At 40.1% G+C, this 14,178-nt stretch overlaps 1 protein-coding gene across 1 annotated transcript in view; it reads left to right on the forward strand.

Moving 5' to 3' along the window:
* The window catches only part of sgcd (sarcoglycan, delta (dystrophin-associated glycoprotein)), a 259,177-nt gene that overhangs the window by 144,536 nt on the left and 100,463 nt on the right, over positions 1-14,178 (forward strand). Inside the window, exons 4-5 of the mRNA XM_041801184.1 lie at positions 5,173-5,260; positions 13,683-13,802. Of these exons, the coding sequence (XP_041657118.1) occupies positions 5,173-5,260; positions 13,683-13,802 (208 nt within the window). The remainder of the gene's footprint in view (positions 1-5,172; positions 5,261-13,682; positions 13,803-14,178) is intronic.

Below are 14,178 nucleotides of genomic sequence, written 5' to 3' on the forward strand. Positions count from 1 at the left end.
CTGTTTATTATTAGTGAAGGTAGCCACTGTGACGTCCCCTGTTGACTTGAAGTGAAGGTCACCATACACGTGTGTGTGTGTGTGTGTCTGTGTGTGTGTGTGGGGGGGGGGGGGTCAAAACACTACGTCATCAGCTCTTGCTTGGTTGTGGTGGCAAAGCAAATCCCCTGCTGCGCCGAGTCAAATCAAGTCAAGGCGAGCCACGCCGTGTTATGGAAAAGCCCAGAGAGAGAGAGAGAGGGGGAGAGAGAGAGAGAGAGAGGGAGAGAGAGAGAGAGAGAGAGAGAGAGAGAGGGAGCGTGTACGGACACTGCGGACATCACGGATGGCACCGATCTCTAAAAACAGATATCCTTGGGTGAATTTACTAATGTGTGACAGGCAGGTAAAGTTTATTGTTGGTCAGCATTGTATATACTAGTACCCTGCCTCTCACCCAATGACAGCTGGGATAGGCTCCACCCCCTCCGCGACCCCCAATGGGATAAGTGGTTTAGAAAATGGATGGATGGATTGCATATATCATCTGGATCATGTTTATCATGCAAACATCGGAGTGATGTGCAGAGAGATAAGAAGGGCCTGCAGCAGTGATACTCAACGTGTGGATCTTCTGTGATTAATTTTTAATGTCTCAATCAAATATTATTCCCCAGAAAAACTTACAAAATAGGGAACTTTTTTGCCTTTTTTCACCATTTTTTCTTTTTAAGCTACTTTTTGCCATTAAACACCACTTTTTCCTACTTTTTTGCCCAGTTTTTGAAGTTTAATCCCATTTTGGTCAATTTAAGCTAGCTTTTGCCATTAAAAATCACTTTTTTCCTACTTTTCAGCAAATTTTTGACACTTTATTTGCAATTTTACAGATTTTTTTTTTCATCCTCTTAATCTACCTTTTGCCGTTAAAAATCATTTTTTTCCTACTTTTTGCCCATTTTTGAGACTTTGTTTCAAATTTTTGCCAGTTTTATCTCATTTTTGTCAATTTAAGCTGGCTTTTGCCACCAAATACCACTTGTTTTCTAATTTTCTACCAATTTGACACTGTTTTTGCAACTTTTCCCCATTTTTTTGCCACTTTTTTTCCCATTTTTGCTCTTTTCACAATTTTTCTCCCCATTTTCACCCATTTAAGCTACCTTTTTTCCCATTTTTGTCACTCTTGACTGCTTTTTGCCCATCTTAGTCACTTTTCATTCATTTTTTGGCCATGTTTTTGCCACTTTTGGACCATTTTTTGGCCACCTGTAACTCATTTTTTGTCACTTCTCACCCATTTTTGTTACTTTCTGACCCTTTTTCCATGTTTTCCTCCCTATTTTCACCCATTTTTGTGCTTTTTGCCCATTTTTGCCTCCTTTAACTTACTGTTATTGCTACTTGAAGTTTTTTTTTCCACTTTTCACCTCTTAGATTGTGGCTCTTGCAAAGGTGTTTTTCAACAGTTTGTCTCTTTAGTTGAGCAGGGTTCAGTAACACTGCCCTACATACTATGAGTATCGTCTGCGTATATGTAGGAGCAGGCCTGATTTTCTTTAGAGCTGACTTATTTTGTTGACTTAAATGAATGTGAGCATGCCTGGCTGGTCATTGTGTCTTTTATGGTTCATTTTAAGGAATGAACAACAACAACAGAGTTCATTTTAATTCAAAGTTAAACTTCCCCACACTCACCTCAGCTGAGTACCTGGAAATGAGGATGGCTCTCGTCTAACCTGCCATGCTTAAATGACTCCACAGTTAATGTGAGTGTAATCATCAGTGCTGAAACGCTCTCTATGTATCAGCTGTGTTCCTGTGAGCTTGACATTCAGTTCACACCACGCTGTCATTGTAATAACTTCTAGCTTTCGTATCATACGTTTGGCGTATTTACTGTGGGAACTTCAGTAAGTTTGGTGAGAGCCATAATGTTATCAGTAATACACACACAAGGCAGATCCCCTCCTCTGCTGCAGAGCTGCACAATGGTCAGGCCGTTATCTCTAATTAAGAAGTTGACTGAGGCATGAAGATTAGTCGGGCACAGAGAGAGCAGAGTGTCCGACGTGATCAGCATTACCGAGGTGCATGGCATTCTGGGAAATGGGAGTTACTGAGCAGGAAGCTGCTCGGACAGTTCTGGTGTTTGTTTTTGAGTGAAATGTTCACACATGTTTCTGTGTGTGACCCTGAACTTTTTGTTATTGTTAGCATTTTGAGGCTAAAGCTACGTTATTCAGGTGATCAGTGTGAAGCAGGAAGGATGAAACAGAGTTTCATCAAAGATTTCGGCTCTGAAACGCTGCTCTAACTAAATGTTAAGGTGATTTTTTTGCTCTTGAGAAAAACATAAGGACATTTTATGCTGCATTCCAAAGTGTTTGCAAGATAATTCATTCAAAACCTTAATTTTAAGGCATAAATCATGGAGCAGGGTTGGGTCAGTCTACATTAAACTAGTTATGGTGCATAATCAGAGTGCGATGTCAGGTGCAGAGTGCAAAGAGGCTAGATCAGTGATGCTCAACGTGTGGCTCTGGAGCCACATGTGGCTCTTTTGTTATTCCTTGTGGCTCTTTAATGTCTTAATTTTAAATATTATTCACCCAGAAAACCTTAAAAAAGCTAAACTCTTTTTTTGCCATTTTTTCACATTTTTTTTGTCACTTTTAACCCATTTAAGCTACCTTTTGCCACTAAATACCCATTTTTTCCCTACATTTTTGCCCATATTTACAGTTTTTTTTTGCAACTTTGTGCCCTTTTGCCACTTTAATCCCATCTTTGCCTGTTTTTTCTCCCTATTTGCATCCATTTAAGCTACAACAACAATGTTTTGCCCTTTTGCCTCTTTTATAGCATCTTTGCTCGTTTTCAATTTTTTTCCTCCCAATTTTCACCCATTTAAGCTACTTTTTGTCATTAAATACCACCTTTTTCCCTAGTTTTTGCCCATTTTTGCCCATTAAAGCTACCTTTTGCCATATAATTCCACTTGTTTCCTATTTTTTGCTGGTTTTTGCTACTTTTTTTGCCACTTTTTCCCATTTTTGCACTTACTCACATTTTTTTGCCACTTTTCACCCATTTAAGCCATCCTTTTTGCCCCTTGTATCACATTTTTGCCCCTTTTCACCATTTTTTCTCCCACTTTTCACCCATTTCATTTGCCTTTTGCTACTAAATACTACTTGTTTTATATTTTTTGCCCATTTTTGCCATTTTCCACTTTTTTTTTCCATATTTGGACCTTATCATGTCACCTGTAACTCATTTTTTTGCTACTTTTTGACCCTTTTCCACTTTTCCTCCCCATTTTCACTCATTTTTGTTGCTTTTTGACCATTTTTGACACCTCTAACTTATTTTTATTTCTACTTCAAGCTGTTTTTGCTTCACCAATAAGATTGTGGTTCTTGCAAAGGTATTTTCAACAGTTTGGCTCTTTGGTTGAGCAGGGTTGAGTAACACTGAGCTAGATGATGTTAGTATAACGTGGCGTGGTGAAGTCATCCATGTCTGCGTATCTAGATGGCGACCATGGATAGGCAGATGGAGGCAGGCGTCTCAACTGGGAGGTTGTGTGTTCAATCACCAGCTCCTGCAGTCTCATGTCCATGTGTCTTTAGGCATAACTGCTCACCCGGCTGCATCAGTGGCGTATGCATGTGTGTAAATGCACATTAATGAGAATGGTTACTACTGATGGATAGCGTTCTTCTCTGGGTGAATGGGAGTGAATGGGTAGGTGTGATCTGCAAAGTAAAAAGTACTTTGAGCTGTTGGATGACTAGGAAATTGCTATAAAAGTTGAAGTCCACTTCCCATTTACCAAGGAACACACGATACCACAGACTTTATAGTGATACACTATGATTTGGATAATAAACATGTTCTGCACTGAATTCACTACAGCAGCTGTTCTATACTGTCACTGAGGTATTTATATTTATATTTATGTGGGGCCCATATGACTTAGACCAGTGGTTCCTTTGAGCCCCCCTACTTTTATCTAAGAAAACTTGAACCCCCAAGGACTGACACTTAAAAAAGTGATAATTTGTTCACAAAATTAACATAAATTTGAATTGTTTTTTGTTTAAATCCAAACAAAGTAGCCGTTATCGCAAATTATTTTACCCAAAAACCACTGAATGGATTATTTATGTGTAATACCATGATTTCTTTTAAGATGTGAATACCTAATTTTAACAACCTCACTCAGGTAGAGCCTTGCACACACCTAAGGGGGTCCCGGACCCCAGGTTGGGAACCAAGGTCTTATATGCATCCCAGATAATGCTGCCCAGTTCTAGTCTGTGCCCACATGACCCACATAGGCTCTATATGGGTCCTGTATGGTCAGCCCACGTGGGTCTTGTATTACCAAATCCATATGGAGCCCACACTTTTTGCCCAGTCTAAGCCCACGCTGACCCCACACCCATGTAGCCCGTCTGTGACCCAGATAGGGCCCAACTGGACATGCTGGCAGGGTCCCAACTTTTTGCTGTTTGAATAAGCCCCAAAATAATCAGGTATCTTGGCTTTCTGTCTTTCTGGAAGCTGATAGACTTTCTCAATCAGGAGTTTGATTTGAAGCATTTGCTTTCATCATGCAGTTTAGCATCTACACATGGAATCACAGTTAGAGCAGTGTCTGTGTCCTAGAGACGGCTTTTGTGCCTGGCCACTCCTCATTTTAAGACAAACACGTCCCTGGAGGCTAACAAGAGCATGAGTGTGTTTTTTTTATTTTAACATGAAAGCTGGGCATAAAGATGACAGATGAATAATACAGATTTTTCCAGAACATCTGCATTTCTCATGTTACTGTAATCATTTTATCTGGGAATATGCAGAAAAACAAATGTGGTTACATTAAAATAGTTTAAACCCACTGCTAACCTTGTGTGAGTGCATGCACAGCTTGTTTCATAGAAGCATATGCACAGTGAATAAATATTGAATATCATGTAAACATTGAAGGCATACATATATGATCTTTTCATGTCAAGGGAATGATAAGGGAACACTGTTTTTTCCCAAGGATAGCGAGAAAAAAAAGCCAAAAAAGGGATATTTTCTTTCACTGATGTTTTCTTTTTTTTTAATCGGTGCTGATACTTGTGTTGCAACAACCCACGCACCACAAACTGAATAAATAACGTGCTCTGTCTCTTACAGGGTCGTCCGCTGTTATTGCAGTCGTCCAGAAACGTGTCGGTCAATATCGTCAACAGCAACAACCAGCTGCTCACGCAGCTTGTAACAGGTAAGACACAGAAGCAGAAACACAAGCTGCTTTCATGCAGTTTACTGATGTTTTCCTTTGATATGATTTGTTTCATTCTCATCAAAAGCATCGACTCTGACGACACCGACTGCAACACTGCATGAAGAATCTTGATGTTCCACTAGACTCCCACTTCAACCTTCTTTAGCATGACTTCATTGTATCTCTACATGACTTTCAGCCACAGGGACGTGTTTATCCGATCATCAGGACACTTTCGAGGGAACCACTGAAAATGATTTTCAGAATATGTTTGTGTCAGAAAGCAACACGTGATTATTTGGAACAAAAACAACATCAAGACCTCAAATCCATGGAGGAAGAATTGTTCATTTTAGCTAAAAAGAAATGCTCTTAATTTTGTAAATACACTATATTGCCAAAAGTATTCACTCACCCATCCAAATAATTGAAATCAGGTGTTCCAATCACTTCCATGACCACAGGTGTTTAAAATCAAGCACCTAGCACCTCTCAGGAGCTCAGTGAATTCCAGCGTGGTACTGTGATAGGATGCCACCTGTGCAACAAGTCCAGTGGTGAAATTTCCTGGCTCCTCAATATTCCACAGTCAGCTGTCAGGGGTATTGTAACAAAGAAGTGGTAGGCCTTGAGCGGGGTCAGCTTATGCTGAGGCACATAGTGTGCAGAGGTCGCCAACTTTCTGCAGAGTAAAAATCGCTACAGACTTCTAAACTTCATGTGGCCTTAAGATTAGAAGAACAGTGCGCAGAGAGCAACTTTGTGTGTCATGTGTCATGTTGGAACAGTTTGGGGATGGCCCCTTCCTGTTCCAACATGACTGTGCACCAGTGCACAAAGCAAGGTCCACAAATATGGGATTAAAAGTCTATCTTTATTTGAGAGCATGCTTTAATGTTTGAGAGCAAAGTCTCAAGTTTTGAGAGCAAAGCCTTTTTGTTTTGAGAGCATTTTTCATATTTGAGAGCAGATCTACATATTTTGACAGCATAACTTTGTTATAGTGTGCTCAGATTTTTCCGTCAAAACCTTGTTTGTGCACGCACGTCTCTTTTCTCCTCTCAGATTTCTTCTGCTCACACACAGAACAAAACTGCTGTTAGCCAATAGGAAGTGAGTATTGGTTCAACCAATCATGGTAATGCTGCATAGTTGCTGGGGAGGTTCACTAGATTGAGCCAAGCGTCCCTTTCAGACGACTCCTCTCCTGCGTATCTCCCATCATTTCATGTGCTAACAATAACAATACCAATGATCACATTAGTGTTAAAATAAAAGTGGTGATAACGCTCATCGACTTACTTCATGTTTTGATTCTGGTCACCATCCATTTCACCAATGAGTCATCCTGAAGTATGCTTTGACGTGGAAGAAGCTAGCTCCAGAGCAGGGAATAGATGGGAGATACACAGGAGAGGGGCCGCCCGTACGGGACGCTCGGCTCAATCTAGCGAACCCCCCCTAGTTACTATGCAGCTTTACCATGATTGGTCGAACCGATACTCACTTCCTATTGGCACTTTTCAACCATTTTGCCACTTGTAAACCCCTTTTTGCAACTTTGCCAGGCTATTTCTGCTGTTTTTGCAGCTTTTAACCGATTTTTGATACTTTTTGCCTCTTTACCTCATTTTTTTCAATACTTTAGCCCATTTTAAACCACTTTTTTCAGCATGTTTTATCCTCTTTGAGTCACTCTTTTATCCATTTTTGCCACTTTTCTTTTATTTTCCACTTTTTAACCACTGGTCATTATTCGTTGCACTATTTTTGCCACTTTTAACCCATTTTTATTACTTTTTGCCACTTTTCCCTCATTTACCTTTTTAATTTATTTATTTATTTATTTGCAGGATTTAAACCACTCTCAACCCCTTGTTCCTGCATGTTTTACCCACTGTTATCCATTTTTGCCACTTTTTAGCCCCTTTTAATTACATTTTTTCAACATTTAAATCAATGTTTTCTTCTTTTGACCCATTTTCCCACTCTTTAACCCCTTTGTGCAACTTTAACAGGCTATTTGTGCAGTTTTTGCCTCTTTTAACCCATTTTTTTCCATTTTTGGCCCCTTTTAAATCACTTTTCCAGCATGTATTATCTTCCTGGTTCCACTTTTCTTCTATTTTGACACTTTTTAACCCCTTTTCATTACTTTTTTGCCCTAATTTTGCCACTTCTAACCCATTTTTGATACTTTCACCCATTTTTTCTTGTTTTTACCACTTTTTCACCAACTTTTGTCCCTTTGTGCCACTCCACAACCCATTTTTCCATTTATCACCCATTATTTCGTAACACATTTGCCAACCTTAACCCTTTTTTAAATATCTGCTAATTATGACAGTAAATTTCAGTAAAAACAGATCAAATGTTCAGTCATTTTAAAACTATTTCAATATGAATTGTTTGTTGGATTGATTAAACAGCTGCAGACATTTAAAGCCTAAGGATGGACAGGAAGCTTTGGGGGGCCTGGTGTGGCCCCCAGGCTGCCAGGAGAGGATCAGTGCCCTATGGATTAAGAATGAAATGTCACTTAAAGGTGCAGTGTGTAATATTTAGCCTAGAAGCATTTAGCTGAACAAACTTGGTAAAATAAAGCAAAACATTTCTAAGACGGTCTATCTAAATAAGTGTTTAGTCATCTAAATTCAAAAATAGCTGTTTTGAAAAAAAAAAAAAAAACAACAACAACAACTCAGAATAAACCTTTAATTCATCCATAGGGAGGGTCCCCTCCATGGATGCTGCCATCTTGGATTTTTACATGTTTCCATGGTAACATATAGGAAAAAAGGAAAAAAGGATAAATAAAGTTATTGTATTGTATTGTATTGTATTCACATCACAGATACACATTAAATTCAACTGGTTGCCACAGTTCCCAGCAGAGAAATGCAATCTAGAACCCAGTTCTAGATGTTGATATTCAGTTTTACACACTGCACCTTTAAGTTCATATGCAAGTCAAAGCAGGTGAGCGAATACTTTTGGCACTATAGTGTATCTGCATTAGGTCTGAAATAAGACTCCTTTGACCATGGTCTCAGTCATTGCTCCTTGTGAATTTTAGGAGAGACAAAATCAGAAACTTTAAAGAGGCTGAGAATCAAGACTTTGTCTGATGAGAGTCTCATGAGATGTAGAAGAGAAAGCCTTGAGCAGTAAAATTTTCCCCTGGGTGGTCCTCAGTGTCAGATCAATATTAAATTTTGTAGTATCGCCCGTCACCACAAAGCATGGCACGGACATGCCATGTAGACGGCAGGGCACTGAGTTAGAAGGCGGTAAAGGGCTACAGTACTAGATATCATCTTCAAGATATTTGCATGCTGAGCCCATTTTTTGCAGAGTTGTCTTTCAGACTGACAATAATCATTGCATACACAAACCTTCCACACTGAGTCTAATGCATTTGATTTTCTATTCATAGCTTAAATTTGCACAAGCCAAATGGGCTTTTGCTGCAAATACCAAAAGCGGTGATGATTTTTTTTTTTTTTGTGGTCGAGCAAGAAAACAGTGGGCCCATCCATCCTAACAGAGCCGTTCATGATGGATTATTCAGACAACGTTGTGCCGGGTTGTAGAGATAGAGCGCATCTTCTTGGTTCAGGCTTGTTATGTGACTTTGAGTACAAATTTTGGCCTTAATCTATGACAGGGGTTTTCAAAGTGTGGAGGATTGAGCCCCCAAGAAGAAATTACTCATTCAGTGGACCCCCACCCACAAAAATGATTCAAATTGAAAAAAAATTAAACAACAGCATTTTAAACATTTATGTCTAATCTTTAAACATTTTTAACATCAATATATTTTGGATATTTTGGTTTGTAAATGTCCTTAAACATCTGCTTTTCCCATTTATTCAGTTATAATGCCATTAAAAACCCCTTTTTCATATTTCTTGACCTTTTTACAACTTCGTTTTGCCTCTTTTCCCCCATTTTTTTCCACTTTTATCCCATTTTTGCACTTTTTTACCTTTTGCCCATTTAAGCTTCATTTCATTTTTAAATATCCCTTTTTCCCCCCATTTTTTTGCTCATTTTTGCTACGTCTTTGTGCCACTTTCCACCTCTTAGATTGTGGCGCTTGTAAAGGTATTTTTCAAAAATGTGGCTGTTTGGTTGAGTAGCACTGCTCTATAGCATAGTCCCTATAGTAACTATAAAGGCCCATTTATACTCCCTTTACGTACAAAAATGTATAGGTCCTTTTCAAACGATGTTACCGTCACTGCTCACATACTTCCATGCATCCTTTGTGTTGGCATGGTTGTTAACCAATACATCCACCGGGGGGGGCAGCCCAGAGTCAAAAGTTTATGACAACAACAAACTCAAAAACAAACATGGCGACTGTGGAGGAGGTATTGATAATATACCTCTTCCATTAACAACAAAAACGGAGGCAGCGTTTCTAACCATCTCGCACAACTTTTCCTGGGCCTTAAGTCTATCCATTTTGCTCCATGTACAGCAGAGGTTCACAAAGCAAATCACCTTTTTTCTGGTTTATGGTTCGGTGCCTCCCCTGAAGCTCTGTGGCGCCCCCCAGGGGAGGCCCGCCTTACACTATGAAAACCACTGATCTATGATGATCCAAGGCTGAAATCCACAGAATGTATGGACATAGAAAGTTGTTTAACGTGAGGTTTTAGTGCAAGGGGGACAGACAGAGAAAGAGAGCTGCAGACACTTCTCTGAATAATCAAAGAGCATTTTAAAAATCTTAGACAAAGCTCTGAAAGATGGAACCTGTTCTAAAAAACATCTGACGAATAAAGGTGCATATGTGAGCAAAACAAACAGCAAATGTGTTATAATAAACAATATGTTTTGCATTATGTTCCTGCAGATTTTGTTGGCTTGCAAGCTCACTGAAAGGTCATTTATTTGCTTTTTTATGTTTTGTATCATTAAATAAAAAGTCTATCTGGGCATAAATGCTTAGGTTTGAGATTTTTCATTGAGGAGCTGAATGTAGATCAGCCATCGTTTTGCAGTTAATATTTATTTTGTGACATTTTGTAGAGTGTAGACTTCGGCTCTCAGTGTTTGGAGTGATTTCCTCATTTCTAGGATTGAACATTATTAGCACATCATAAATCCCTCTCTGTAACGGTGCCAGCAGACGTCTCCGTGGCTCCACAGTAACTCTGTGATCACACTTTCTTCCCTCCGTTCCTCCTTTTTCCACCTGTCACACTCTAATAGAGTTGGCAGTCTTCAGTGAATGGAAATCACTTTGTGTAAACATACACGGGAAGTGTCTCCAGCGTTAGAAAGTGCACTGACATCTGCCTCCTGGGTCTGAGGAGGAGGACGATGAAGTCTATGTTTCACTTGGATGACTAAGCGTTGTTCTTGTTCAGGGTGGAACTTCACATCCCAGATGAAGAGTGACAGAATCAATTGCGCGCGTGTCAATCAGTCTCCCCTCCCCCGACGCCAGGCGTTTTCATCTGTCGCTGGAGACAAAGCAATTTGAGTTTGAGGCAGTTGTCTGCATTTTCTGTTTTCTTGTTTGTGGCAGAAACGGGCGCACTTTTGGCAGCTTGAGTCGGTGTTTTCTCAAGTTTCCTGAAGACTTATTTAAACTCGTGTCAGGGTGGAAACCTCTCTCACTCACAGGTCAATCCTGGATGATCGAGTGTCTAAACATTTCAGCACAGAAAAGGCTATCCTGCTTTCTTCTTTTTCTGCACCAAAATTATTGTTGTGGTCCAAATGGATGGAGTAGTGAATGGTTGGTGGATGGCTGCCATGTCCAAACAAGGCTGTGACGTCAGCAAGGAGGGGGTGGAGTCATTTTTTTGCCCAGAATCATGAGGACAGAGCTGGTAGGCTCCTTAACCCTCGCTCCCTTGTCATTTTTAGCTCCATCTGTCCTTGTTTGTCCAGAAAACTGACATGCAGAAAGGTGTTCATAAAATAATCATTTTTCAACATTTTTTTTTACTTTCACCACTTCAGTTCTCTTCAACAACTTCAACCCTGACCACTAAAAAAAAAAATAAAAGAAAAATAATGTTACACCCTTTTTATGCCAGTTATTGTCCACTATGCCTTTGACTTGGATTCAGTGAGATAGCGTCCATGCTAAACAGATGAGTCTGTTGAAGCTTAAAACACTCCAGTTTTACCATCGTTTTCTCGAGCCTCCTCCTCTACCAAATCATATGCGAGCGAATTTATCTGTTCATGTTAGGTTTATTTTATGTACAGGCATAAAAAAATCAGAGGATATATGTAGGATATGAATCACGAACACGCGCATTTCCACCTCTAACCAAAATGTGACCACTATTACGCCAATTACTTGCATATATAAATTTACTGCATATTTGAAATATGATATATTCCCTCCTATTGATCGAAAGGACCCGTGCATCCTCATGCATGTCCATCCACTTGCTATGAAGTGAGGGCAAAGTTGAAAATGTCCAAATGTCCCCCTTTCTTAGTCCCAGACTGCAGAACTCAGAAGTAGCATTTCCGACTGTAAACACTCCACTTCCGGTCTGTCCGGTTGTAAACATAGATGCAGATTCACAACCGAGCACACACATAGGAGCACACATTCCTTACACATGTAGCCCACTCTCACACATCCATATCTAGTGGCATGAATCAGTTCATTTAATTCTGATGATGTTTAGTGGATGAAATAGTGCTCCAAACAGTCTGAGTTCATGGAAGGAAAACCATGTGCGCGTTGCCGAAGGGGTTAAAATGGTCTACTGGCACGATCTGCTGGATCACTGTGGAATGGCGAAATTTGGATCCCTGGTGATCGATTGACCGCAAAGAAACAGTTGCTATAAGTTGTTTTGGTGCCATAGACACACAGTCAAAAAAATGTGTTTCTAACGGACGTCTGTTTGTCCGATTTAAGACAAACAAGGATGGATGGAGCTATTTTGCATCAATCAAGTTCTATGGGCAACACGTTGTTTTGTTTATTTTATAATATGAAAATAATAAAATAATATGAAGAAAAATAATAACTTTGGCCAAATTTGATGCCTCAATCTATAAAAATGTGACTATCAACAAAAAAAAATGATGATAAATATGATGAATGTCCTGAAAACAGACATAGTAGGATCCAAGGGTTAAGGGTCCCTGAAGGTGTGAAAATGACCTTGGAAAAGTATATAGCGTTTCTAACTTTCTTCCACGGTACAAAAAGAAGAACCATGCCTTCCATAGCAAAATGATCTCCATGCATGACAATGCATCATCTCATGCTACAAAGAATCCCTCTGTGTCATTGGCTGCTATGGGCATAAAAGGAGAGAAACTCATGGTGTGGCCCTCATCCTCCCCTGACCTCAACCTGGCAGCCTCTGACTCTGACATCTCTCCCTTCTGGTGCTTTTTCACCAAGCAGTCAGGTTTGGTTCTGAGCAGTTTGGAATGGTAAACTCTGAAATTTCTTGCATTTCTGCAGCTAATACACCCTGACATGGTAGGCAGAGGTTAACCCACATTTTCCACATACGCCATGCAGCGATCCATGTGTGAAGCGCACTACGGAGCAAATCACTCCCTTTCTATTCAATCTTTGCAATTCCGCTACATGCCCTCCCTTCCATCTCCAGTGTACCCCAGAGGCACCACTCTGCACCACTCGAGATATGTGCCAAGTCTATTTTTTATGCTTGACGCTGCCAAACTGCGTCAATCCACGAAACAGCAGGAAAAATGTGCCAAGCATCCAGTCACAGCAAAATAGACACATTACATGGAGTCCTGACAGGAAATCATCACCATCAGCATTGTGTTTCATCATCTAAAACAAGCAACAAGCCACCAGGCAGTCAGAGGGTCACAGAGCTACAATGGGTTACAACCCCCAGTCCAAAAAAGTTGGTACGATGTGAAAATGTAAATTTAAACAGAATGCTATAATTGTCAAATCTCATAAACCCATATTTTATTACCAACTGAACATAAACAACACATCAGATGTTCTAAACTCAGTCTAAATGTTGTCATCAGCTCTGTGGTGCAGCATGTGAAAGTTTACATCAGCTCCAATATGCACCTTAAACATTAAATCCTCACCATCTGCAATTCCTCTCTCTACTTTGTAATGTACTGAGAGAACATTAATGCTGGAGGCATATCTAATGCATTTAATAGCAGAATTGTCCTTTAAAATGGATTCTAGAGCTTTTTTTCTTCAGCCTTGTGTTGGTAGTTTTGCTTCTTATAATTATAAACAACAATCACAGCAAGCATCATGAGGTTTGATTCATAATCAAAAGAAACATTTTTCCGGAAGTCTGCAGTCCCTGCAGGATATTTGGAAGTGTTCAAACTCAGATTTAGTTGAGGAAGAAATCATCTCCAGCTCCTGTCGCTCCTCTTTGAAGTCTTCTCTCTCCTTCTGTGTCCTGTTTAGGATCGAGTGGAGTTAAAGCACGAGGAAGGATGTTTGAAGTCAAATCCAATACGGGGAAGCTGCTGTTCTCCGCCGACGAGCAGGAGGTGGTGGTGGGCGCCGAGAGGCTCCGAGTGATGGGTGAGTGACCGGCCGACACGAACGGAAACTGAACCAATGTCGGGATTTGAAGTGTGAAATAAGAGCGGCTGCTTGTGTTCGGGCGTTGATGGTGGTGGAGCTCACACTGAGGACTGAACTCGTCCATAACAGATTTCTATTGCTGGGACTTCTTCTGTTTGGTTTTGGTTGGTACTGGTTTTTCCATCCAGTGTTGGGAGAAGTGGTTATTTTTCCCCATGGAATTATTGAACAGTATTTATTACATCATTCATGTTTGCAGGGAGTTGAAGTATCTGACTTGCTTGTTTGCTTTTTCCTCATTGATAAGTCTGAAAATGAAACCATTTTGGGCCATTAAGAAGAAAGATTTTTCCTGTCTCCGACCATAAATGAA

Source organism: Cheilinus undulatus, linkage group 12 (genome assembly GCF_018320785.1).
Source record: "Cheilinus undulatus linkage group 12, ASM1832078v1, whole genome shotgun sequence".
Lineage (NCBI taxonomy): Eukaryota > Metazoa > Chordata > Actinopteri > Labriformes > Labridae > Cheilinus > Cheilinus undulatus.